General features: G+C 42.7%; 2 protein-coding genes across 8 annotated transcripts; one reads left to right on the top strand and one right to left on the bottom strand.

Moving 5' to 3' along the window:
- Nucleotides 1-1,657: 1,657 nt before the first annotated feature.
- Nucleotides 1,658-13,405, bottom strand: anln (anillin, actin binding protein). Of its 5 annotated transcripts, none has more exons than XM_019261591.2 (26): nucleotides 13,200-13,405; nucleotides 10,074-10,224; nucleotides 9,546-9,965; nucleotides 9,111-9,430; nucleotides 8,565-8,976; nucleotides 8,244-8,449; nucleotides 8,047-8,154; nucleotides 7,827-7,938; nucleotides 7,072-7,382; nucleotides 6,830-6,978; nucleotides 6,593-6,734; nucleotides 6,352-6,487; nucleotides 5,994-6,176; nucleotides 5,695-5,821; nucleotides 5,518-5,566; nucleotides 4,995-5,048; nucleotides 4,871-4,915; nucleotides 4,631-4,663; nucleotides 4,490-4,508; nucleotides 4,248-4,360; nucleotides 3,972-4,016; nucleotides 3,660-3,746; nucleotides 3,456-3,563; nucleotides 3,068-3,240; nucleotides 1,736-2,973; nucleotides 1,658-1,705 (listed from the first exon to the last, which is right to left on the bottom strand). In XM_019261591.2, the coding sequence occupies exons 1-25, from the start codon at nucleotides 13,215-13,217 to the stop codon at nucleotides 2,859-2,861; spliced, it is 3,636 nt and encodes a 1,211-aa protein (XP_019117136.2). In that variant the 5' UTR covers nucleotides 13,218-13,405; the 3' UTR covers nucleotides 1,658-1,705; nucleotides 1,736-2,858. The 5 variants fall into 5 exon arrangements, with proteins under 5 accessions (XP_019117136.2, XP_019117138.2, XP_019117141.2 ...); XM_019261593.2 differs by having other exon boundaries at nucleotides 8,565-8,973; XM_019261596.2 differs by lacking the exon at nucleotides 3,972-4,016.
- A 1,087-nt stretch (nucleotides 13,406-14,492) lies between these two features.
- Nucleotides 14,493-22,976, top strand: matcap2 (microtubule associated tyrosine carboxypeptidase 2). 3 transcript variants are annotated; one of them, XM_027287521.1, is made up of 7 exons: nucleotides 14,493-14,796; nucleotides 16,292-16,964; nucleotides 18,894-19,037; nucleotides 20,130-20,262; nucleotides 20,616-20,921; nucleotides 21,072-21,169; nucleotides 22,562-22,976. In XM_027287521.1, exons 2-7 carry the CDS (start codon nucleotides 16,314-16,316, stop codon nucleotides 22,718-22,720), a joined length of 1,491 nt encoding a protein of 496 aa, XP_027143322.1. In that variant the 5' UTR covers nucleotides 14,493-14,796; nucleotides 16,292-16,313; the 3' UTR covers nucleotides 22,721-22,976. The 3 variants fall into 3 exon arrangements, with proteins under 3 accessions (XP_027143322.1, XP_010735955.3, XP_027143323.1); XM_010737653.3 differs by having other exon boundaries at nucleotides 16,288-16,964; XM_027287522.1 differs by lacking the exon at nucleotides 18,894-19,037 and having other exon boundaries at nucleotides 16,288-16,964.
- The last annotated feature ends 360 nt before the right edge of the window (nucleotides 22,977-23,336 follow it).

Here is a 23,336-nt window from a genome sequence, read left to right as displayed (position 1 = left end):
AAATGATTGTGACAGTGTGATTTATTCCTAATAGATAAAGTGTATCTTCTCAAAACAAAAATTTAAACCACAATTAACCTGATGTGTAATAAAAAGAGAAATGTTTCCTTATACGTATACATCGTAAAAGCAAGAAACTACACAACACTGTTAACAACCGTAAAAAGCTACCAAGCTTTTAACATGTGAAGCCGTGTGGCTGGTTATGACAGAAACAGATAAAGGTTAGCAGACTTACAAGGAGTATACATGACAGAAACAGTGATGTATACTGTTCTGTAGTCTCTACAACAGAGTGAATATATATGCTTGGTACATAGTTATTTTATTTTGAAAACCTAACGGTTCACATCCACCTGCAAGAGCCAGTACTCTTGCATCATTTGTGTTAGTAAGAAAAAGTGCATCATCTTATTAAGACATAATTTATGTGTCATCGAGATCCACGTGTGTGGGGTCAACATCTAATTTATTTTATACAAATTTCTCATTAAATCACTCTACATATTTTAATATATAAGTAATAATAAATATAAGTTTATGTTTACATTCCAAATACAAGTTAGCACTTTTCTTTAGTATAAAGAGTATACATCATAGAAACAAAACTCTTTTCTAATGGTGGAAACAAAAACAAAAATCCAAACAGCTTCACTGAGCTTTAAGGTTTCAGTTATCGTCATCCAAGTCAATCTCAACTGTACACAAGATGCTTTACTCATGTATATAGTTCATATATATCTACATTAATTGTCAGTTTTTATTTTGACAACTTGACCGTTCACATCCGCCTACAACAGTGAGCACTGTTGCAACATATCTGCAAAAGTCATTGAGAAATAACCAAGCATCAACATGTTGGGACTCCTTATGCAACGTTGCATCGTTACAGGGAGTGACAAGCACAAGTAAAATAACACACAAGTAATCTGACTTGTTTCTTCATCACGCCCCAGTCATTTAAGTAGAACGCAAGACCATGAGCGCACACTGATAACTGGATTATGTTTACAGATGGTGCCTATCGGTGTTGGACCTCACTAATGTTCTTGTGGCTGAATGGGAGCACATATTTTTGGCCATGTAGTGATTAGAGCGTCTATCTGCTTTCAGGGTTTGTTTAGAAAGTGATTGTGTTGATCTCTGTTTCAACAGGTACTTAAGCCTGCAGCAATTAACCCTAACCTGCTGCTACAGTATGTGGCTGCAAAACCTGCAGTTCCTCAAACAAGACATGTTTACAGCCTGGTACAAAAACTGCTTTGGCCTCTATAGTTAGTTTCCTCCTCATGACAATTGCACTCAGGGTAAATTTTGATATGACCCATCTGTTCAAGTTATATTAAAGCTTAGAGTTATGTATAGTTAGCAGCGTGGCTGCTCTAAATGCCAGGTAAATGCCATTGATGGCTAGTTTGAGCAACCAGGCATCATTCAGCCCATCTCACAAGGTCCCAAAGGTGTATTTCCTTGTTTCCTTCCATCGTCATTTCCTTCCTTCCTTGTTTTTTTTTTCCCCTCCCTTCCTCTTTCTTCATTTTTAAATAAAGAAAGAAGGTAACAGCATCATTACTGTCATTATCTCTACATTCAGTTCAATAAGGCATTTCAATTAAATGAAAAAAAAAAAAAGGACGTAAGCATCAGTCACCTTCGATTTTGGTTAAAGCAGGCATTTATTCAAGTCTCATTGATCCACAAATACCTGACAAGCTGAAGAACCAAAGTCTAATACCTGACAAGCTGAAGAACCAAAGTCTGTTAAAGTATCTGTTGAAACATATTTCTTGCTCACTTGTGATTCTTCATGATGATTGTAGAAGACAAGCAGCAGAAATAATACATCTTGTGTAGCTTGTATTCATTATCAACATGATGAAAATCCATCAATCTGAACTTACGTTTCCCAACACCTGCACCAACACTGTAAAGTCTGTTACATATTCTGACTTACAAAGCTTAAATATGTAGTAACACCACAAGAACCTGTCCCTTGCTCGTGGGATCCATCAAAAATACAACACTCGTGTATTTCCTATGGAGCCAATCGGATTGTCGCTTCTGAAACTGACCGCTGCGCTTCTGGTGAGGTCTGAAACATTGGCTAGAATGACCGTCATTAGCATTCAATCCGTGTCTGGTGAAATTTGGCCTTTAAACATCGGTATATTGTAGAATATGTAACAGACTTTACCTACCCCCTAGTTATCCACCTTCAACTTCCACACTCAAACATTTACATAAAAACTGAACAGACAACACAAATAAAATTAAAGATGGAGAATAACTGGTATCAAAATCTGTGCATGGCAATAGAGGAAAAGAAAAACATGTGAAAGTCCTGCCACGAGTTATAAAAGCTAATATATATAAAGTAAAAACTGACCAACAGGCATCAACTCAGTAGCGTTCTGTGCTGTCATGCAGAATAAAAGGTGATAAAACTGGTGCTTCAATATTCATCTGTAAATCAAACACCACTTATATGAATTGATTTCAGCTTTGAAACCAAATAATTTAAAGCCATGCATTATATGTTAAACACACGATATATTGGCATCAACATCATAATGTGGCAACTCAATGATACCCCGCAACATTAGAGTTTGTAAGCAGTCTGGAAATGTATAAAATATAGTGCCAAACCCCGACTCCGACACACAATACTGTACTGAAATGTTTCAAACGTATGGCTTTATTTATCTGATCTGTAACTTGTGCTTATTTACGTATCTCCTGTAAAACATCCACAAGTAGAAATATTTAACAATTATACTGTATTGCACTTAGTAATTGCATGTGTCACTGATATTGACAGTCCGAATGATAGCAGGGCTGCTTGTGACAGAGTGCAATAATTACAGTGGCCTGTAGCAGGCGTCTGGTTGCCACATACGCAGATCCACCAGGATCTGGTTCAGCTTCTTCATCCACAGATTCCTCTCGTCTTTAGTGTCGGCACTCAGCCAGTTTCTGCACAGAAAAAAAGAACACAGTGATCAGCATGGCCGGGTCAAACTTTATAAATATACATGTAAGGATATCTGTATAAATGACAGGAACTTACTTGGTGACACACATGGTGTTCTGACACTGACTGACTAGTGTCTCTTTGTCGTCCTCTCTCTGTGGTCGGACTGTGATGAGCTCAAATGTGTTGGGTCGGGCGCAGAACTCTCTGTTGGCTGGTTCTACTTTCTTACTGGTGCAGTTGGCCAGGTTGATGCGACTGATGGGATTCTGAAAGAGGAGGAACGAAGACAGGGGCTCATCACAGACATGTCAGGATAATTCTGAGCGATGGGATTTCAAATGATCTGTGGAGTCAGCGGTTTCCAGTGTAGATAACCTGTTCTACTTTGACTCAGCGATTACTCCAACATTACAGATGTGTTCTGTGAGTAAAACAAACAGTGATTATGCCATTATGATGACAGTGTTTCAGTAGAAGTTACCTTGCGCTTCTCATCGTCGGGGTAAGTCCAGTAGGAGATGCAGTATCCCGAAAGGACGCACCACCTCCTGTGCCAGGCGCCAAATCCACTAACATCTTCGAACATCGTCTGTTATTAAAGTGACAACATATTTGTATGAGCGAACCGATGTCTGCCTCAGCGTTAGTTAACCTGTGGTGATGGATTCGATCTTCTTGCACTCACCAGGAAGCCCTTCTCCTCCACCTTTGAGCCAACTTCACACTGCATCTTGAGGTAGACGTGGCCCTCCAGAGGGCACAAGAACGGCACCTTGATTTCAGAAGTACAGAGCAGACACGTCACAAACAGCTTGGACAGCGTGTTCACGATTACATTTAGCAGATAAAACAAACAAAAGGTTACAATGAAAGTTTTAAGATGGTTTACAACAGTTGTTTTGTGATCAGATGAAAGCTGATGTTAGTGTAACGGTGGTGTGTTCACCCTCCTCCCCACACAAACAGATGACAACAAGCATACGAGACAAGTAATAACCTTGGTATGAAACATGCCACTGAGTAGTTCTCCTTCATATCTGATCTAAAAGAAAGATAGCAAGGCAGGTGAAAGAGAGACCAAGCACAACATACAGCGCTATCCCACAATTACAAACAGGGTTAATGTGAGGCTCTACACAAACATACTATAACAGACTATGATCACTTCAGAAAAAAACAGAAAGCCACATACGAAATGAAGAAAAGAAAAGAACTAAAGTGCTCTAAAAGTACGAGGTGTAACGAGAATGTGAAGAGGTGAAAGTGTCTTTACCTTCTCCAAAGGAAATTTGTTTTTCCCAACGGAGGCCAGGGTGAGCTTGTGTGATGCAACCAGGACAAAGTTACTGGTGCGAATAGCGTTGGGGCCGCCGGGACTGGCCACAACTACAAAGAAAGAAAGATCATCTGTATCGTATATGAAGCTTACAGGGCACTCCATCAATTTCACACATCAAGATTAGTTCCAGTGAAACCAGCTGTATAATGTCTTCCTGATTTTATATTTTGACATACCTGGGGTTTGGGCACTTTTCTGCAAGACAAAAGATGAAACAAACAAATTAAATATACCATTTTGTTCAGATGAGAAGTTACATGTTGATCTAAAATATTCTGATTTGTTTGCGGCAGAAGAAGTACATTTAAAATACTCACGGTGATGGCGAGGAATCTCTTTGGAGTGATAGCCTAGAATGAACCAAAAATGCATGATTTTCTTTACTTTGATCGAAGGGAGGATGGCAGTGACAGTTCAACATGTGTGTTTTAACACTAAATAAAATGAACCCGAAAGCCGTGTAGAGAAACACAGTCGTGTCGTTCTTTATCCTCCCTCTGCCCACACAGTGCACACCCACCAACATGTGATAGATTTGATACAGAAACTGTTCATACCGACATACACAAATCATGGGCCTCGTTAACCTGCCTCCATATTATCTGGACACACACACAGACTTTAAATTATTAAAGTTACTTCCTAATAATGTGTTTACATTTGGTGAGGAGGGGGCTTTACCTTGGACTTGCTCTGTTTCTTCTTCTTGTCAGTGCAGACCTCACGTTTCTGCACCTGTCAGCACAAGATCGTAACAAATCAGTACTCAGAAATCCAAAATGTTTTTTTTTATACCTCCAAAAACACAAATGTACACAGCTTTGCCTTTTATAGCTCACTTATAGAATTCCAAAGTGTATCATATGCTTTCATCTGTGCATTGGTCCACTTAAAATGAAGAACTTCACGTTTTTATTGTCGTCTTAAGCATAAAGCTCTCATAGGGATGTTTTTAGTGGCAAATGGACACAGCTGAAACGATGAGCTATGGGTTGTAAATATGATACAAACACACTTAAAGCCTCTTTGGTTCCAATTTGTGAAATTAGTAGATATTACAGTATGGAGTGGTATCAGTATTTGCAAATCGTCATCACCATTGAAAGTTAAGTACAAATCAAATTCTTCTCCTCCTGCGTTATCATTATTATGTGTGTGCACAGAGCATCAGTAGTATCTATAAATCACGATGTAAGACACTCACCAGGCCATAGACCTCAATATCAATTTCAAAGCTGCTGGAGACATCAGATCTGAAAGTGAAGAGGGAGTGTCTGTTGTCAGGTATTCAACAATCATGATCAAACAACATCTTAAACAACTATTTCAATTATCAAATAGCGTGTGTATTCCTTTCTATGAGCAGGAGTGTGTGACTCACATGGTAAACTTGGTGGGGAAGGAGAGGGTGTCGCCACTGAGGCCGCGGTGTGTGCTGGCTAACGGTGTGGCCACAGTGTTCTCTGCTCCCGCACGAATCATGATGAAGAAGGAATGTTTGGTTCCCTCTGAAATAATCAAAAGACAGAACCAGTGAGGCTCCCACAGGATTTCAGACTCAGGTATGACCAACAAACAGGTTCTAGTTTTCATTTTTACGATTACTAACACTAATGTCAATAGTGGTCTATTTAAAAGACACATTTCAGGTGTTGCCGTGGTTATGTGTTTGGAGCGTACCTGGCTTGTTGGCAGTGGAGCAGACAAAGTCCGCCTTCAGAGGCAGGCGTAACTCCTGCAGGGTGATGGAGCCCTTGGAGGCAGACATGCCGGCAGGTTCTGGGGCTGCACTGGCCTTTTTCTGGCCTGTTGGGTCTCCTTTCAGACGATCCAGCTCTGCCTTCAATGCTTCCCTCCGCTCCGCTAAGAACGTCAAAAGAAAAGAAAGTCAAGTTTCGATGCTGCCACTAGGAGTCGCCAAAGACAAACTGTAGTGCTGTTTTAGTTAGTCATTAAAACCCAAAATACACCTGAACTAAATCAAGTCAGTTATATGCAAGTGTGCCGAGCATGTCAGGTGTTGTCTGGATGAACTCACTTGCCACCAGCAGCAGCCTCTCTGCCTCAGCCTCCACCTGCGATCCTTTGCCGTGCTCTTCATCTGTGCAGCAGTTGAGCGCCTGACTGGCCTGATGAATAACCGTCTGCTGCAGGTTCATCTCATTCGTCAGAATCTACAGGAACATGCAGCAGAGTGACCGTGAAGCTTGATAAACTAAGCCGTTGACTCAACACTCAAAAACAGTACTCTGGCATGAATCAAAGTATTTATTTCAAACCTTCATTTTCTGTTTGATACTGAAGAGACTGGACCCTCTGGGTTCCTCCGCTCGGTTAGAAACGTCCTCTTTTCTCACAATCACCTGCTTCACGCTGGGTCTCTCGGTCTCTTTCACCCTGGTGGACCTGTATGCGTCAATGCTAACACACAGAACCAAACAAATACACGTAAGATGAACGTTTACTGCGACAGTAAGTAGAGCTGTGTAAAGCATACAGGTAAGCACTGTACTCACCTATACGGCAATTTGTGGTCCCCGTCCAAGGCCTCGATGCTGTCTGAAGAGGCAGTACGGATCATGTTTGTTCTCTGGAACTTGCTGGGCCTGGAAACTCTGTCTGGAGTGTTGTCCTTCACGAGGAATGAGCTGGCTGGAGTTGAGGTCTGCATAAAGACATGAGGAAAATGTTTTTACATTAAGTCGACCTCACTCAGAAAATGTCTCATGAACTCTCCAGACATTGCATTGGTACCTACCATCATTCTTCTCTCTGGACTCTTCACCACAGCAGCCACAGTCTCTGCGAGTGGAGTGAGGAGGGACATGGAGGAGATATTCAAAGCATCTTCCTCCTCATTTTCCTCGTCCTCATCATCACTCTGCTCCAGGATTCCATCAAACAGATCGTTGATGACTGCAGAGTTGACGGACTGGTCCACGTTCATCTCTATCTCCTTGACCACCTCTTCGTCTTCTGGTGTTTCATCTGTAGTCGTCTCCACAGTGGGGGTGACCACCCTCAGAGGACTGGACGTTGAGGCTGGAGGCGAGACCATCAAGCCATGACCTGTTGGTTAACATAATGTTAGAAAACAATATTTTTCCCACTATATCGACATTCAAGAAGCACATCTAGCCATCACAACTGAAGATCACAGAGCTTCAACCAGGGCTTGTAAACTCAAACCCAAGGTTTATAAGGTTTAATTTAACATTCAAGCAAACTGATGTGTGATCTTTCATAAAGTCTCTTAAAACACGGCTGTTGCTCCATCTAGTGTTTAGTAAAAGTCTGGCCAGCAGAATGAATTTTTCAGCCCGGACCACAAATCAGAATAGTAACTCCTAACTTTGTCCTTAGAGGACAATCTCACATCTTTGATAAAACTGTCAAGTCAAGTGAAATTTGTGCATCAGAGAGCCCGATGAATGAAAGAACTACTGTTGTGTGTAGATCACTGAAGTGTCTGGACACAACCAAGTAAAATTGTTCTGAAATATTTATACATGCCTGGAGGAATACTCTTTGTGGGTGTGTCTGTTCTCTCAGTAGAGGGTGCTGTGGGCTCATCCTGTGGCTCCAATGAAGCAACTTCAGCCTCCACAGGCTTGTGAAGCTGTTCCTAGAAAGCATATTATCCATTAAATATAATATATGTGCATATGATATGAGGACATTTTGCGATATGTCAAACATTTGTCATTTGTGTGTCAGAAACTTGTTGACAAACCTTGATTTCTGTATTTTTATTGGTTTCTGCCGCTTCATCTTTGTTTTTCCACATGTTGTTCCCCTTCTGAAAGCGACTGCGAATCTGAGCCAGCTCAGACTCTCGCTCCTGAGAGGAGAAATTTTCCTTCCGTCACATCAAACATAATGGTTGCAGCAATAAGAGGACAGACTATCCTATCTTTAAGATTAACCTACCAGCTTCTGTCTTTGGGCGAGATCGGCGGTGGTCGTGTGTGCAGCCTGGGCTGCTCTCAACCTCTCCTGTACCATTCTAGTGTTTGGTGTGACTGCTGATGGAGTTACAGAGGGAGTCTTGGCATGGGTAGTGCCCCCTGCTGGGGAGCTCTGGTTATTACGCTCCTGGCACCTCTCTCCAAAGCGCTCCAGGAAAGATTTTACAACTATATATATAAAAAAAAAAGTACATTATATTCATTTACATGTATGGAAGAAACAAAACCCAAAACAGGAGCAATGTTATGAAATAATTCCTAACTTAAGTGCAACATGACTCACCAGGTGCTCCAGCAGTAGCCTTCTCCTGGGGGCCAGAGGGGCCAGTAACGGTGGGCTTGGCACGGAGTTCTGGCTTCTGGGGGCTGGCGGTGGGGTTGAGACCCCTGGAAAGGGCCTGATTCTTCAGGGGACTTTGAGGCACTGATGTTGTAGAGGAGGGACCAACCTTCTGGGGGCTGGAGGTGGGATTGAGACCCTTAGAGAGGGCCTGATTCTTCAGGGGACTTTGAGGCACTGATGTTGAGGAGGAGGGAGCAGTCTTCTGAGGACTGGATGGGAAGGCTGTTCCCTGGATGGAGCTCTTCTGAGGACTGGATACTGACTGAAGGGCTGGCCTGCCTGCAGGAATGTCGGTCTTCTGTGGGCTTGGGAAAACCACTCGGCTAGACTTCACTGGAGAATATGCAGCCTGCTAAAAAGACATACAAATAGTCGCTTGACTTAAAGCATATTGAAAAACAAGACAAGCTGGGACATCCTGGTGGTCTAGGGGTTATCAATAGTCACAGAAAGTATTCCACATTAGATAACTCCAGGTAAACCTACCTGATTAGAGCTGGATGTGCTCTTGCTGCTCAGAGCTGAACTGGCCACCACATGACCCGCAGCGCTCGGTTTATTGCTGGCAGCATCTTTGACTGCAAACTTGTGAACGGTTGTAGCAGGCTTCTCATTTGCACTCCTGGGAATGTTAGCATGGCTGAGGTCGTCTTCCCAGGATCCAATGGTGGCAGCGAGGTTGGCCAGCCTGCCTCTCCTCCCCACCGGAGCATCTGAGGACACGGTGGGGGTCGGGGCTGGTGGGACCTCAGCTTGTCTCTTCGACAGGGACAGGGGAATGTGGTCTGGTACTTCATCAGAGGGGTCTGAAAAGGTCATAACACGTTTGACTGATTGAATAATGACTGCTATTTTTAATTATTTCATCTGAAAAGCTATACAACTTAAATAAAAATCAAATAGCACAGAAAATACTCTTACCGCTGCCATCCCAACACTTTCTCTGCTCTGCTAGCCTCTGCAGACGTGACTTCATGCCAACAGCAGATGGAGCTGGATCTTCCATTGGCGTCTCCTTGTTCATCAGTAGGGCTGGACTGGCAGACACCATCTCTGCTTCTCTGCTCCTTGGAGGATCAGCAGCAGCAGCAGAGGTGACAGCCATCTTCTCTGGCTCTGGTTGAGACTGGACAGCAGGCCGGGCAGCACTCTTCTCCAGGGAGGAGGAATGTCGGATGCTGGCTGGACCCACCGGGGGTTTCTTGTCTGTAGGAGGATCTGCCATGGGGGTGACAGGTCGAGTCATCACCGGCTCCTGGTTCTCCTCGTTGGCTGCAGGTTGAACATTTTCCCCTGAGCACATGCGCTTGGAAGGAGAAGGCTTGGAGGACACCTGTGGAACTGAGAGGAGGTGATGGGGAAATATAAGTACAGAGTAGAGCTGCAACACAGTGATGACACTGACAGGATAAGTTTCATCACACAGCGAGCAAACACATGTGTTCATACCTTTATCAATGACTGGCTCACTGATCACACTGTTGGTGTCAGCCAGTGGCTCTCTGGGCCTTTTGGCCATCTGCCTGTTTGCTGCATTCGGTCTATCTGCCATTTTCTTCTGCAGGTTTTCTCTGCGAGCCCGGGTCCGCTCCAACAGTTTCTGGCATGACGGAAAAAAAAACAATCATTCAGGTGATGGACAAGATAAAACCATCACCTGTGCAGCGTTTTATTCTATCAGGTACAATAAAACACCAAACATTACCAAAGAAGTGCTTGTGAACATGAAATTTTCCTGAGGGGTTTATGTCCTTAAAAAGAATAGTTCAACTTTTTGGGAAATCTGCTTATTCGCTTTCTTTTCTAGAAGATTAATACAGCAGTCACAGTTCAGCACTAGATTTCCCCTGCCAGTACAACCACTACACAGCAACACTAGATTTAATTTACAGTATTCCCCACAGTAACTGTATGTAGAGTGAATAAGCAGTTTCGCTGATTATAAGTCTTTTTATTGCTTTGTTAGACGTGTGTTAATAAAAAAGAGTCTTGTTTAGTCCTACAGCAGCTACATACAGAGGCTCTGAAGTCATCGTGAGTCTTATGTATGACTATATCACAGAGATTGAGTCAGAGGTTGTTCAGCCAAGCGGAGCATGAACACTGAAAGTAGGGGAAACAGCTCGCCTGGCTCTATGCACTGATGTCCCAATCAGCACACCTACAAAGTTAAGTGGTCGGCATGCATCTTCATGACTTCTTGTCAGTGGTTCAGTAGTTTCAGAAACCCCTACACACCTTCAGATTAAGAGCGTCTGACAATTTCTGTACCTCTTCCAAAACGATCTAATACTCACTTTGATCGGCCAGAGTAGCTCCCTGAACTTCTCTCTAGGTTTCTTTGTTCATCCAGGACATCCACAACTATTTGTGTGAACAACAATATGAATGCCTTCTAGGTAAGACTGTCTGAAAATGTGCACTGTGATCCACATATTACCACCAACGGCTAGGTTCTCACTCTGCCATCAAAAGTGCATGATCCAAATTGTGGACCGTCTTCTTTAATTAACCATTTTCCAACTAGATGTAAACAGCACGTCGCTACGAATTCTGGCTTGATTACAACGAGGCAAACTCTGGCCACGGAGGAGATGTTTGTGAACTCTTTATTTACCAGAAAGATTTGACTTCTCGTGGGTTCTGGGTGAGAGAGAAACTAACAAAAAAATCCCCCAGAACTTTAGTAATTGCTCTTAGGGGGAAACCACCAATACCCTTGGAGACAGTTGGAGACTTTTTACAACTTCTGTGTTCTTTTTATTTTTGGCTCTGCAGCATAGTTTGCGACATCCATCAGTTACATCTGTCCACACTGTGACAACTCATATATCTTTACAGTTACACTCTCATTGCTGTGAGACTTTCAATTAGTCTGGCTTTTTCAAAATCGGCCAAAACACGCTGGTTCTCCATCTCCCAGGATTACTGCAAGATAAACACAAATATGTGGAGCACGGCACACACACAGTGCATCAGCTACTTTAACAAGCAGCATAACAGCCTAAGACACACAAAACACTTCTTCTCCACAGAGATAAAAAAAAAAGGTCTTGTTTGCTCGCCCTTTTTTCCTTCCTCTTTTCTTTTAAATGACACTCCCTCCCTCCCTCGGCCTCCCACAATCTGATTTACTGCGCCGTGCGTTCACTTCTGCAGGCCCAAACACATTCCTGCAGCTGCGGCCGCCTTGCACAACTCCACCACCAGGCAAGTGTGGAAAACCTGAAGTCACATTTAACAAGCATTCCTCGGGAATGAGCCACTCCTGCTTTGTGCAGTTCCCTCGGATTTGAAAATTCAAAAACCTTTTGCTGGCTCGAATACTGGAACAACAAGAATCATTTCTAGTTTTAGCTTGTAAACAAAAAGAGTGAGCGCATTAAGGAAAGAGGTCCAAATGTTGGACTATTTCCAATGCTGACACATACCATCGCCTTAAATGGAGACAAAGCTGGTACATTTGAATAACGTTGATCGTGGTGTGTTTAAGTCCAGTGAATTCATAACGTACATGGATGTTATATTACTGTATAATCAGAATCAGGTTCATTGCCAAGTAGGTTTTCACATAAGGAATTTGTCTTGGTGTTTTTGGTGACAAACATTGAATTAAAAACTAAAAAAATATAAATATAAATATGTACAATGTGTTTTTAGGGTGAAAATAGCTGTACACTTTGTGCAAGTTTTTGCCAGGAAATGTACAAGAGTTGACTTTAAAAGTACAAGATATTTTTTAACAAAACATAGTAGTCCAGGGGGTAAACACAGGGTTCCCACACCTTTTTCATGAACAAATTCAAGCACTTTTCAAGCCCTTCAAGCACCAGTTTTTCCATTTTTCCAGCACCTTTAAATAGGTAGCCTACTAGTTGTGTTTGCCATGATGGGAAGCGCAGCGGTGCCACTGTATGGCATAATAATATGGGTCTAATTAGCATTATTTCATATGGTGGTAGATTGACTGTTTTGATTTTTAACTAATTGTGAATTGGCTTGTATTTGTCAGCTTGTGAGTGGTGTATTGTGTAACTACCATAGCGCAATAACAGTGACAAATAGACATCACACAAATTTCAAGCATTTTCAAGCACTTCACAAAAAATTCAAGCATTTTCAAGGAATTCAAGTACCCGTGGGAACCCTGTAAACAGTAGGTAAAAGGTGAACAGTTCGCGTTAATATACCTCAAAAAGTCAGTAGATCCCACTTTAGTCAGTGTACTAAGGAGTTGGTCAGCCAGCAGCTTGGTTAATTTACATACCAGCTGCCTGAACGTGTAGAAAACTACATATATATCCGAGTAAAGTTGAAGGTGCTGTTACATTTAATGTTAATTCGTGGTTGCTGAGGGTTAACAAGACAAAGAAACAACACGTGACATGTTCCCATTGGTCTTGTTTTTAATATATAACCACGCATTTCTGTGTGTTATCTTATGTTTAAAGTAACATGGAGCTGTAACTAACATGTGTCTGATAACATAATAAAAATGTCACGTTAGGTAGCTTAGCATTAGCCAGCAACGTTTTTTTTTTTTTACCTCGATGTGCGACGTTAGCTCAGACTCACCTCGGTAAACGGATCCATTTTCGACGGTTTATCCCAACTCGAGCAACACTTCAACTTTTTTTCTAAAAAGAAAAGTGTAGTACACCGATGTGTGTACTCAAACAGGACGCAATAAGGCGAGCTGAGCGTCTCTCAGCGTCTCTTCTCGGCTCCTCTTCGTCTCTCTCTCAGGACACAAAACAACAAACGACTGTTTGAAATTTGAATTTCAGCGCTGCGCCTACTGCGCAGACTCCGACCGTTGAGAACCAATCGGAGTTAAGGGAATCCGTGCTTACGCTGGATGAGCCAATCACAGCCCGGCTGAGCTGTCACTTTCACAACCACAGTGACCACAGCTGGAAAACACGTGACTGCATCATGCACGCCTCATGTTTTATGAATCAGTCATGTGTGTGCATTCAAACGCTAAAAATAAGCGGTTAAAAACGTACTGCTGATCTAATACACAGATTCAACTTCAATTTTCAGTTCAGTTTTTATTCCTAATTATGATTGATTGCTATTTTATTGGATATAATTAAACATTAAATGTGATAAATTGTTAACAGACAATTTGCATATAAAGCATCTTCTTCAACATATCCCCTAATGAGCAGCCAGTATGTCCCCAGTCTAGATGTCACCCGTAGACATATATACATAGACGCCGCATTGAGCGGGTTGGTCGTTGGTTGCGATACGTCAACGGGTCCGCCATATTGGATGTGGCAGATCTGCCCGTAAACTAATACAAGGAAATTGACTGAACTTTATAAAGCGCCTTTCTACAAAGTTCTTTAAGTTAATGCCTCTTAAACACCCATTCACTAATATATCTGGGAAACAAACAGGCACCAAAAACAACGTATGTAACTTTTAAAGTGATGGTTATAAATGTTTACTCCTTATGTAAGCACCAAACCAACGTATGTATTTTTCTAATGCTGAGTGTTTACAGCTACTAATGTGTGTAACACTGTTACTGTGATGATAAATATTGAAATATTTATATTTAACATTTGATCTGTGTCTATAATAACCAGATCCTGAAATGTAGATGTGACATGAGGGTTTTCTGAATAAAGAGCATGTAATAAATAGGAACAAACATCATATAAGTTAAAACATCTAACTAGCTGTGTAACCCTGATTTTTATGACACCACTGATAATATATTACAAGTTTTTGTTTGAATCTCTAAACCATTTAGGCCTAAATCTTGATATTTTCAATGTATTGTTTAAAAGGACTTCATTTCCCATGAGCACCGTGTCCGCGCGTATTGCGTAGCTGTCAGCGAAACCATGGCAACAGCTCAGCGAAAGCAGCAGAGCCTCTCCAGCTCAGCTTGGGGCTCAGTCAGTGTAGGCGGCACGGATAATACCAGCTCGGCTTTTATTAGCTATTAAAATGTTTTAAAGAATATAATTTCTGTGGGTTATAATAAGCAGGACAGGGTGCTTGTTATCTCGCTCTGTCGTTATATTTGGACCAACATTAGGCGGCTAAATTTAGCTCGGTTAACTTGCTAAAGTAGCAGTTATCGTTTATATATTGAAGTGATCTCCACACAGAGAAACACGACAGAGGATGCTGGAGTCGATAAAAGTCACAGGTAATGTTGCATTTTGCTCATTTTTCTACTGTTTCCACATGACAGTAGGTGGGAGCTCGTCTACTAAGCGGATTAATAACACACAAGAACTAAGTGTAATACCGTAATAACAGTAATAATGGCACATTTTGTTAACAAGATATACAAAATAATGTGTATGAGTTGATATATGAGCTCCAGCTATCTCTTAAATTAACTTAATACTGGGGGAATATTAATAAACACGAACAAAATCGCATATATATTAAGAAAGCGTGTTATATTTTTGTTTATATTGCCTTATATATATATAATAGATATTGCATCTAGTGCTTAACTCCCTGTATCCTGAGACTGTGAAGCAGATTTCTGCTGGTGCTTACTCAGTGCTGAATCATGCTGATTCTCACTAATCATGCTGATTATTGCTAATCGTATGCTTTAAATTAGCATCAGTGCCTTGATCATTTTGATTAACATAATGAGATGGAGAGGCTCGAGCACTGATTACTTTTTTAGCCTAAATCAGGCTTGAAAATGTCTTTAAATTAACTTTGTAAAGTAGCTGGCTTGGTTACTTTTTCCACCTTTTTAGCCTGTCACATCAGATGAAACTAAATTCAATTTCAATTCAGTTGAAAACAAAAGTTACCTCATGACACTTTACATATACAGCAGCTCTAGCAAGTTTTCTATAATATTATTTAAGGCGGACAGTGAGGATAGACAGATGAATAGATAGAGAGAGACACAGATGCACAGCAACAATAAAATAATGATAACTAACAATAGACTTTAATAAAGATATGATCAAGGTAGTACAAATAATGATAATCATTATATTAGTATATGTAGTGGACGTCACAGCAGGCTTGACCAAGCGCCGATCCAGGGCGTAGCCTCAATCTATCTATCTATCTATCTATCTATCTATCTATCTATCTATCTAAGACAAGAAAACATCAAGAAGCTAAGTTAGTAACATGCATGTATGGGACATGAGAAGAGCTCAGTGCATCATGGGAAGTTACCTGGCCTATAGAAACATCACTAAGGGACGGTCCAGGACCTCACCTGAGCCAGCCCTAACTATAAGCTCTGTCAAAAAGGAAAGTCTTAAGCCGACTCATAGCTGTGTAGAGGGTGGGAGCAGGTGAGACACACAGCTGATGTGTTAGATAATACCATTTGTTTTGGTGGCTGAGCACATATCCGATCATTACTGTGCTGCTGAGGTCATTAGTTTGTGCTGTCTCCGTTTGCACGGATTTCCCTTTCAGCGCTCCTGTCCGAACAGATAGCCCCCGTTCTTACTGCGATGAAAATCGCAGAGCCATGCACGTTGAGTCCTTTGCTGTACTGGCAGTCTCTGGAGACATGATGAGAATAATTTCCTCTGTGAGAGCAGAAAACTGACTCACACACTGCTGACATAAGAGTCTAAGATGAGTCAAATTAGGTTTATTTGAGTTAGATCACATTATGATTGGTCTCTCCTCTTACTTCTTTCAGAAAGACTCCACTGGCCAGAGGTAGAAATGTCCAAAAAGTCTATCTTAAACTCTGCTGACAAGGCACTGAGTCCAAGCCAAGTATACCTGGAGAAGATTTCTTCAAGCGTCCTCAAAGACCTCTTTAGTACTGGCTCCAGCAGCTACAACGTCCTGCTGCAGGCTGAGGAGGAGGAGGACAAGAAGAGCCCGAAGCAGTCCCCGCACAAGAGGCCAAAGACATCAGTGAAATGTGGCACCACGTTTGGTAAAAGAAACCGTCCGGCCATGGTTCCTAAAAAGGCTCGAGCTCCGGGAAGTGGCGGTAAACCCGCGCAGACAAACCGTGTCTTCTCAGGCAGCATCTCCAATCTACCCAAACCGGCACGCAACATCGCAGTAGTGGGCAGCCACATGGGCCTTAGCCCTCGTGCAGTTCCACAGCTCAGGAAGATATACATCGCCAGTTCCTCTCGCACTAAACTCCCCTCTTTGCACAAAGCAGCGATCGCACGGGAAGTGGAAAACGCCAAGAAGCTCTGCATCCTCACCGCCATCAAGCCGTCAAACGTCGAGAAGGAGAAGGCCAAGTTTTTTAAGTCTGACTTCAACTACAACCCACAGTTTGAGTACAGCAACCCCGTCTCTCCGCTCGTCCTGGCGCGGCATAACAACGCCTCTGATCGCTTTCTGACACAGGTAAGGGAGTGTTTGAATGTTTTGTGTGTGTTTCGAGTGTTTCACTGACACTGCAAAGAAAGGACAGCGTATGAATGACGTCACCCACAGGTTTTAAAGCTCAAAATCCAGTGCCACATCCTTTATCTTTCTTCAGAAACCCCTGTTCACCATTCATTAGCAGCAGGGTTGCAAAGTCAGGTTAAAAAACCCAAAGAACTAAAAAAAACTGAAACTTGCTCACTTGCTTCCTTGCATGCTGAAAAGAAGAAGTACTAAAAGAAACCCAGTCAGTCCACCAGCTTCGTCCCCAGGAGGCAGTGACAGGTCATTCATCACACCTACAACAATGTCCTCAGTGCACAAGGTTGATGCTGAGCTGGCTGGTTTGAGATCACCAACCTCCACATGCCAGCACTCAAACTGGATACTGCGATCACAGAGACTTGCTGCCAAAGCTGTTCAGAAGCGTCAGAGCTGACACAGGCCGAGTCTGTCGTGTCAGTGAAAGTGGAAAGTGTCTCAACAGTATGAGTGCACGTCCGGAGAGAAACACTAAAGCTGGTGAAGAAGAATCACACGCGGGATTTTAGCACATTTCTGTTACGTAAGAAGACAAGAGTTCAATTGCATGTTTCGATCAATCACTCGACAAATTGAGTGAATAAGGGTGACCAGGAAAACAGTCCAGGTGTTCAGTTGCAGGCTCTTTTAGTAACACAAGTACTCAGACACTCTGCTAAGACAAGGAAAGAGTCAGTGAGCTCGACAGGAAATGCAGCAGTAAACTGATCCCGAGGAGGATGCGTGTGTTTCTTCTGGAGTCTGTCCTAGTTTGTCAGTGGACTGCTGCTTGAATCACATTTGTCTTGCAGTGAGATATTTATCATTTGTCAGGAAAAATGGAGGACACTTGTAGTCAGTAGAGTAAAAAATTCATGGAAATGTGGAGCAGCCCTTCTTATGTAACTGAAACAAAATCGTATGCTGGAGTTATACAGAAGCACAACTTAAAAAGAAAGAAAAAAAGTTTAAAGCAAATCAAGACTACTAGAAAGACGTTTTCTCTGTACACTGGACTAAAACACAGTTAATCCAGAGAAAGTTAGACCCACCTTCTCCATGAGCTGTGGTTACACGGACAATATTTATTCAACCTGATTAAAATCATTCAGATTAGAGATTCTAAACACGGACGCTAAATAAAGTGATCTGATAAAATCAGAATATACCGATTTGTAGCTGTGCAAAGCAGTGACGTGAAGTGTCTAATCGGAAAACGGAAGGAGTAGATCTGTAATATGCTGCCATTAACTGTGGTTTGTCGTCTTGGTTCAGAATACAGAGCTTCTTATAAATATAGGTGCAACTCATACTGTAACCCTCGACTACTATTACCTCTACGTGTGGCAAACATGCAGAAAGAATATATTTATTCCAACCAGTGAGAAACAATAAGCGACTAAGCATTTCAGTGGTGATTAGGTGTGAATATTTTCCTATTAAACAGATTATCAAAAGTTCACATCACCTCTCTTACAGTGATTAAATATTCCTTACGATCTGGCGGATTGAGGTAGTCCATCTAAATGCTGCTATTTCCCCCCTATCAGCTGATTAGTTAGTAGTCCATGCAGTGCAGTTTACTGATAAGATGTTACATGGTTTGTGGGTAATGAATCTGTATCTGTCAATGTAACACTGTAATCACCACACTAGTCGACGGGGTGAGAAACACGAGCCGTGTCACGATCAGACTTTATCCAGTCAAGTCAAACTGAAAGTGAGGACGCGTGTGCAGACAAACAAAGACGTGTTGAGCTGGAGAAAGTTCTCCTCCATCCAGAAACAGTCGCTTGAGGTCAATGCCTGTCTGTCCAGGCATCAACAACAGAAGATGTCAAAGACAGTCAGACAGCTTTTACATTATGGATTTCACACCTCTTGCAGGCGGTGCACATCATGGAGCTTGCCCTGCAGCGATATGGCAGCTACGAGAAGTTTGAACAGGTCACTGCAGGTAACCTCCTCACCAAGAGTCGCATCTGGCACAATGTCAAGAAATACATGGAGAAGGAAGGCTGCTTGGGAGAGGTAAGAGGAGAGATGACCCTCACTTATTTCACGATTAAGGAGATGTGGCGGAGTTTGTATTGATTCAAACACAATACAGTGAAAAGAGGCTGTAATCTGAAGCCTGATGTCTTTCTGTAGCTGCACTCTGGAGTGTTTTGTCACGGTGGGTTTGTACGTCACCATTACAGAGCAGCGAAATGAAAGAGCTACAGGGAAGAGACTTCACTGAAGTCATCCTGCAGTTTGCTCGTGCGGAGCTGCAATTATGTAACCATAAATAAATACAAGTTACATCACCGAGTTAATAATGTTCCACTGAACACATTATGCCGCAGACACGTGCACCTTGTGTGTGCTTGGTAAAGTCCTTGTGGGTTTTTATACACACTATCAAACAGAAAGAGAATACAGGGAAAGAATTACACCAGTGATTTTGGTGTAACTCTAATCATCCTTTCATGGTCTGCATGGCGGGGGATTGTCATCTGTACGTGAGATTACACACCAACACATGTTTAAATATGTCAGCAGAACACATGCACAACCTTTTGTCCGTCCTGCTGTTTACATTCCTGTCCGTTTTAATATAGTATAATATATCCAAACCTTTAGAGAGACCGCTACATCGGCCTCTGTCAAACTCACGATTAAAGAAAAGAAGGTCATGCCAGAATGAACTAGGCAAATGTACAGAGACAGGAAAGCTACACACCACTTCATCAGCATTATTCTCTGCCAGCTGTGCTGCCTTGCTTGTCTTCATTGTTTTGCAGTTATATAAACCAGAATATAAATGGTCAATACTTCCTGTACAACAGGCCAATCACATTCTCTCTCGGTGGACTCTGGAGAGCCTCACTGTTTGAATCAGATTGGCTTGTACGTGAGGCAAAGATCACGCCATGACAGGAAGTTACTGTAATATGTTTTGTCCCCTTTTTCGTTGAACTCAATAAAAAGTGTCTTTAGGTGCAGTCACGCCAAAGCCAAAACATTCCTAGAAATGAAAAGATGCACCATCTAATACGAGCTATGTGATGATGACGTTGTTGTTGGCGTCGCTCTTCTCGTCTTGGATTAAAGATGAGGTCGATATATCTGCGTTGACAGATCGTAGTCCAGGTGACAGACGACCTCCTGTCCAGAGCTTCCATGACGGTGGTGAACAGCAGGCCCACGCTGACCATCAACATCTCCACTGCCCGAGAGCACTGGCTGGAAGGCATGCTGAGGCACGAGATCGGTGGGTGAAGCAGCTCTCTTACAAGACTCATGTTTTATTCTTAATGCGCGGACGCTGTAACCCGACTGTGCCAGATAGTTTGTTAAAACAGAGCCATCCAGGAGAGTCGTCAATGGAAACAGTGAAGTGATACTCTGCCAGTAGTACTGGCAGTAGTTCCTCACAGGACACTGATTGGTACAAGCCACTGTGTTTGGACACAAGCGCATATCTTGAAATCTGTGATCTCGCAAGTCAAGCTGCCTTGCAAGGTTAGGGTAATGCGGTTCATCAGGAGACATGTAACAATGTGTGACTGGCTGTCATTCCTTACTAGTGATGGTATCAAGCTCAAATACCGCTCTGTCCACCAGGCACACATTATTTCCGCGGCATCAACAACTACCACCAGCCATGGAGCAGCAGCGTGACCAGGAAGAAGCACAACCTGAAGCCCCTGAACCCCACAGAGGAGGGCCTGGCCAGCATCCACAGTGTCCTGTTCAGAAAAGATCCCACACTGTGGCGCGCAGCTCTGCTCTACTACACCGTCTACCAGGCCAGCCGCATGTCTTTCTCTCAGCTCTTCCACAATCTAGGACGCTTTGTCCAGGACCCCAACACCCGCTGGGACTACTGTGTCCGAGCCAAGAGAGGCCAGACCGATACAGCACAACCAGGTCTCTATGTCCTCAGACAGGGTTTAAGATTCAAAAGAAAAGTTTCTGCCAAAGCTGTTGGTTTAACCTGAATGAGTCACATGTGATTCAATATTAATATCAGCCTTTTAAAACTTGTTAAACTTTTATTTCTGACATCTCATATTGCAGGGTGCTTCAGTAAAGACCAGGTCTACCTGGATGGTATCCTGAAGATCCTGAGATACAGAGACAAGATCAACTTCCCGATGCTGATGGCTCTAGGAAAGGTGATACAAATATCAAATATGTATCTTTGTCGAGTGATATTAATCAATTTCCAGGTTGACCTGCACTACTTCCTCCAAAACTCTGCTCTCCAGACCCTTACAGATACCTTTAATATGCACCATGATGTGTTCCGTGATCTCACGATGCATTGCCCATTTCTGAACAACTTAATAAATTCACCACCACAGCACAACGCTGAAATTACTAGAGGTGAACCCCTTGATGGCCTCCACTGCCAGGCACGTCTCTTTCCATCTTCTTCCACCTGGATGCACTCATTAAGTAAAGGCTAATGACTGTACGTACACCTCGGTGCTGTGCTGACGGTGTGCTGTAGGAAGTCGATTAAATCCTCCCAGTCAATTATCTTCCCTTTAAAAGCTTCCTTGTGCAGGACAAACAGTCCTGCTTGTTTTTTTTTCCATTTTCCTGTCATGTTTCTAAAAGTATCCCCTTTCTGTCAGCGCGTATATGACGCCACTATAGTAGAAAGTAGAACGAGATCATTTGTGACATTCAGTCACATGAAATAAAAGTTTAACTACACGGAAGAAGGTCACAGTTCAGACATAGAGTAAAATGAATGGAAGCTTATATAACAAGCTCTGAGGAGGGAACAGACCATGTTCTGCTTCACGGGAGCTGAAGGCACCGATAATTACGCAAGGTTCTCATTTCAGCTGGAGATGTTGAATGTTAAGTCGTGTTTCCATTGCATGGTACAGCTCGGTCCATCTGTACTGTATGGTACTTTTGTGGTACCACCTCGGTTCAGGTTCCAGGCACGCAAAGCCAATACTGATTGTTCAACAAGAACCATCACTAAAATCGTCACTTGTTCGACATGGTCATGCGGCGGTACTGCAAACTGCAACCAAAAATGACAGCTCACAAAACTACACTGTAGTTAACTGATGAGATGGAGATGTTCCTCTGCTTGGTTGCCGATGAAAGTCATGTTGACGATCAGCTAAATGTTGATAAAAGTCTGTGCAGGTTCTCAGTCTCAGTCGACCTCCCATCCATGACTGACTTGTGGGGAGGCTATCTGTGATTGTAGAAACTAGAAACCATCCCTCAACAGAGGAGGAGGCCTCAGAGAAACCACTTATCTCCCTCCTACAGTGTTGTCCTTTCATCCCTTCCCAATAGACTGAACAACAATCCACACCTGGCCTCATGTGACTCAAACCACCATCATTCACACCACGTCTCAGGTCACCTGAGCGACTGTCATTCACAACAGACCTTAGGTGACCAAAGTGAGTCGAGCAGAGCTGAGCCGGACAATGCAATGGAAACATTAGCCTTGTTTAAATTAGGAAATGAATTGTGGTTGCAGTGCAGCGGGTTCCTAATTCAGCTTTTTTCTAATTTCTCTGTGTGCTAAGGTGTCATTCGAAGACGTGGACCGCCTCAAAGGACTGGCTCAGATGGAGAACGTCCGCATCCCGCACTTCATGCAGGACCAGGCGAGGTACGCGGAGCAGCTGACCAAAATCATGGCGGTCAACCAGCTGACCGACGAGGAGCTCAGAACCATCATCTGAGCCCGTTCCACACGCCTCTGCACAACGACACCTGATCACACCTGGATACATCCTGTAACACCACTGCCAGCCGCGGCCCGCATGCCTCAACAACACCACCTCCATGCATGGCAACAGAGTGCGTGACTTGTGCAGTGTGCTGTATTGCATGTAGTGTAGAAGTTGTGTTAGACAGGATATGTTAGTTTAATCTGATGCTGGCTTTTAGTTAAAGATGAAATAGTTTTACCCGGTACAGATAAATCACCCAGATTTATTTCAGTGTGTTGTGTTTTTTTTTTTTAACCAGTGCCAAAACAATAACTGAATCCGTGTTTCTTTACGTTTCCGTAACGTTTACCGAGCACTTGGTGCCAACGTTTTGTTTTTTTGTACTCAACAGTTTCTGGTTCTCAGTTCAGTTTGTGGTGCAGTCTTAGGTTTGGAAGGATTTTCATTAATAACTTTTAATATCCCATGATGATTTTTAGGCGTACATTGATAAATCTGATGAACTGTATGTCGGACGATATTTGTCTGTTAGCATAAGCACATTATATCACAGACGTATTTAATCAGGCTCCCTCAAATTTCATTATTAAAGAGTTAAGTTAGTAAAGTGACCAAGATATTTATC

This window comes from Larimichthys crocea, chromosome XIII, assembly GCF_000972845.2.
Source record: "Larimichthys crocea isolate SSNF chromosome XIII, L_crocea_2.0, whole genome shotgun sequence".
NCBI lineage: Eukaryota > Metazoa > Chordata > Actinopteri > Sciaenidae > Larimichthys > Larimichthys crocea.
Note: the sequence above shows the minus strand (reverse complement) of the source record. Positions and strands in the feature narration are given on the sequence as shown.

Bases quoted from the DNA above. Each gene is read 5' to 3' on its own strand.
- anln (XM_019261591.2), bottom strand. The intron at 6,979-7,071 runs GTAGGTACCAAT...GTCTTTATGCAG, and splicing joins GTCCAGAGAGAAGAATGATG to ACCTCAACTCCAGCCAGCTC. The intron at 4,916-4,994 runs GTAAAGCCCCCT...GTGTGTGTCCAG, and splicing joins AGAAACAGAGCAAGTCCAAG to ATAATATGGAGGCAGGTTAA.
- matcap2 (XM_010737653.3), top strand. From the start codon at position 14,772: ATGCTGGAGTCGATAAAAGTCACAG. The intron at 14,797-16,287 runs GTAATGTTGCAT...TACTTCTTTCAG, and splicing joins GGAGTCGATAAAAGTCACAG to AAAGACTCCACTGGCCAGAG. The intron at 21,170-22,561 runs GTGATACAAATA...CTGTGTGCTAAG, and splicing joins TGCTGATGGCTCTAGGAAAG to GTGTCATTCGAAGACGTGGA.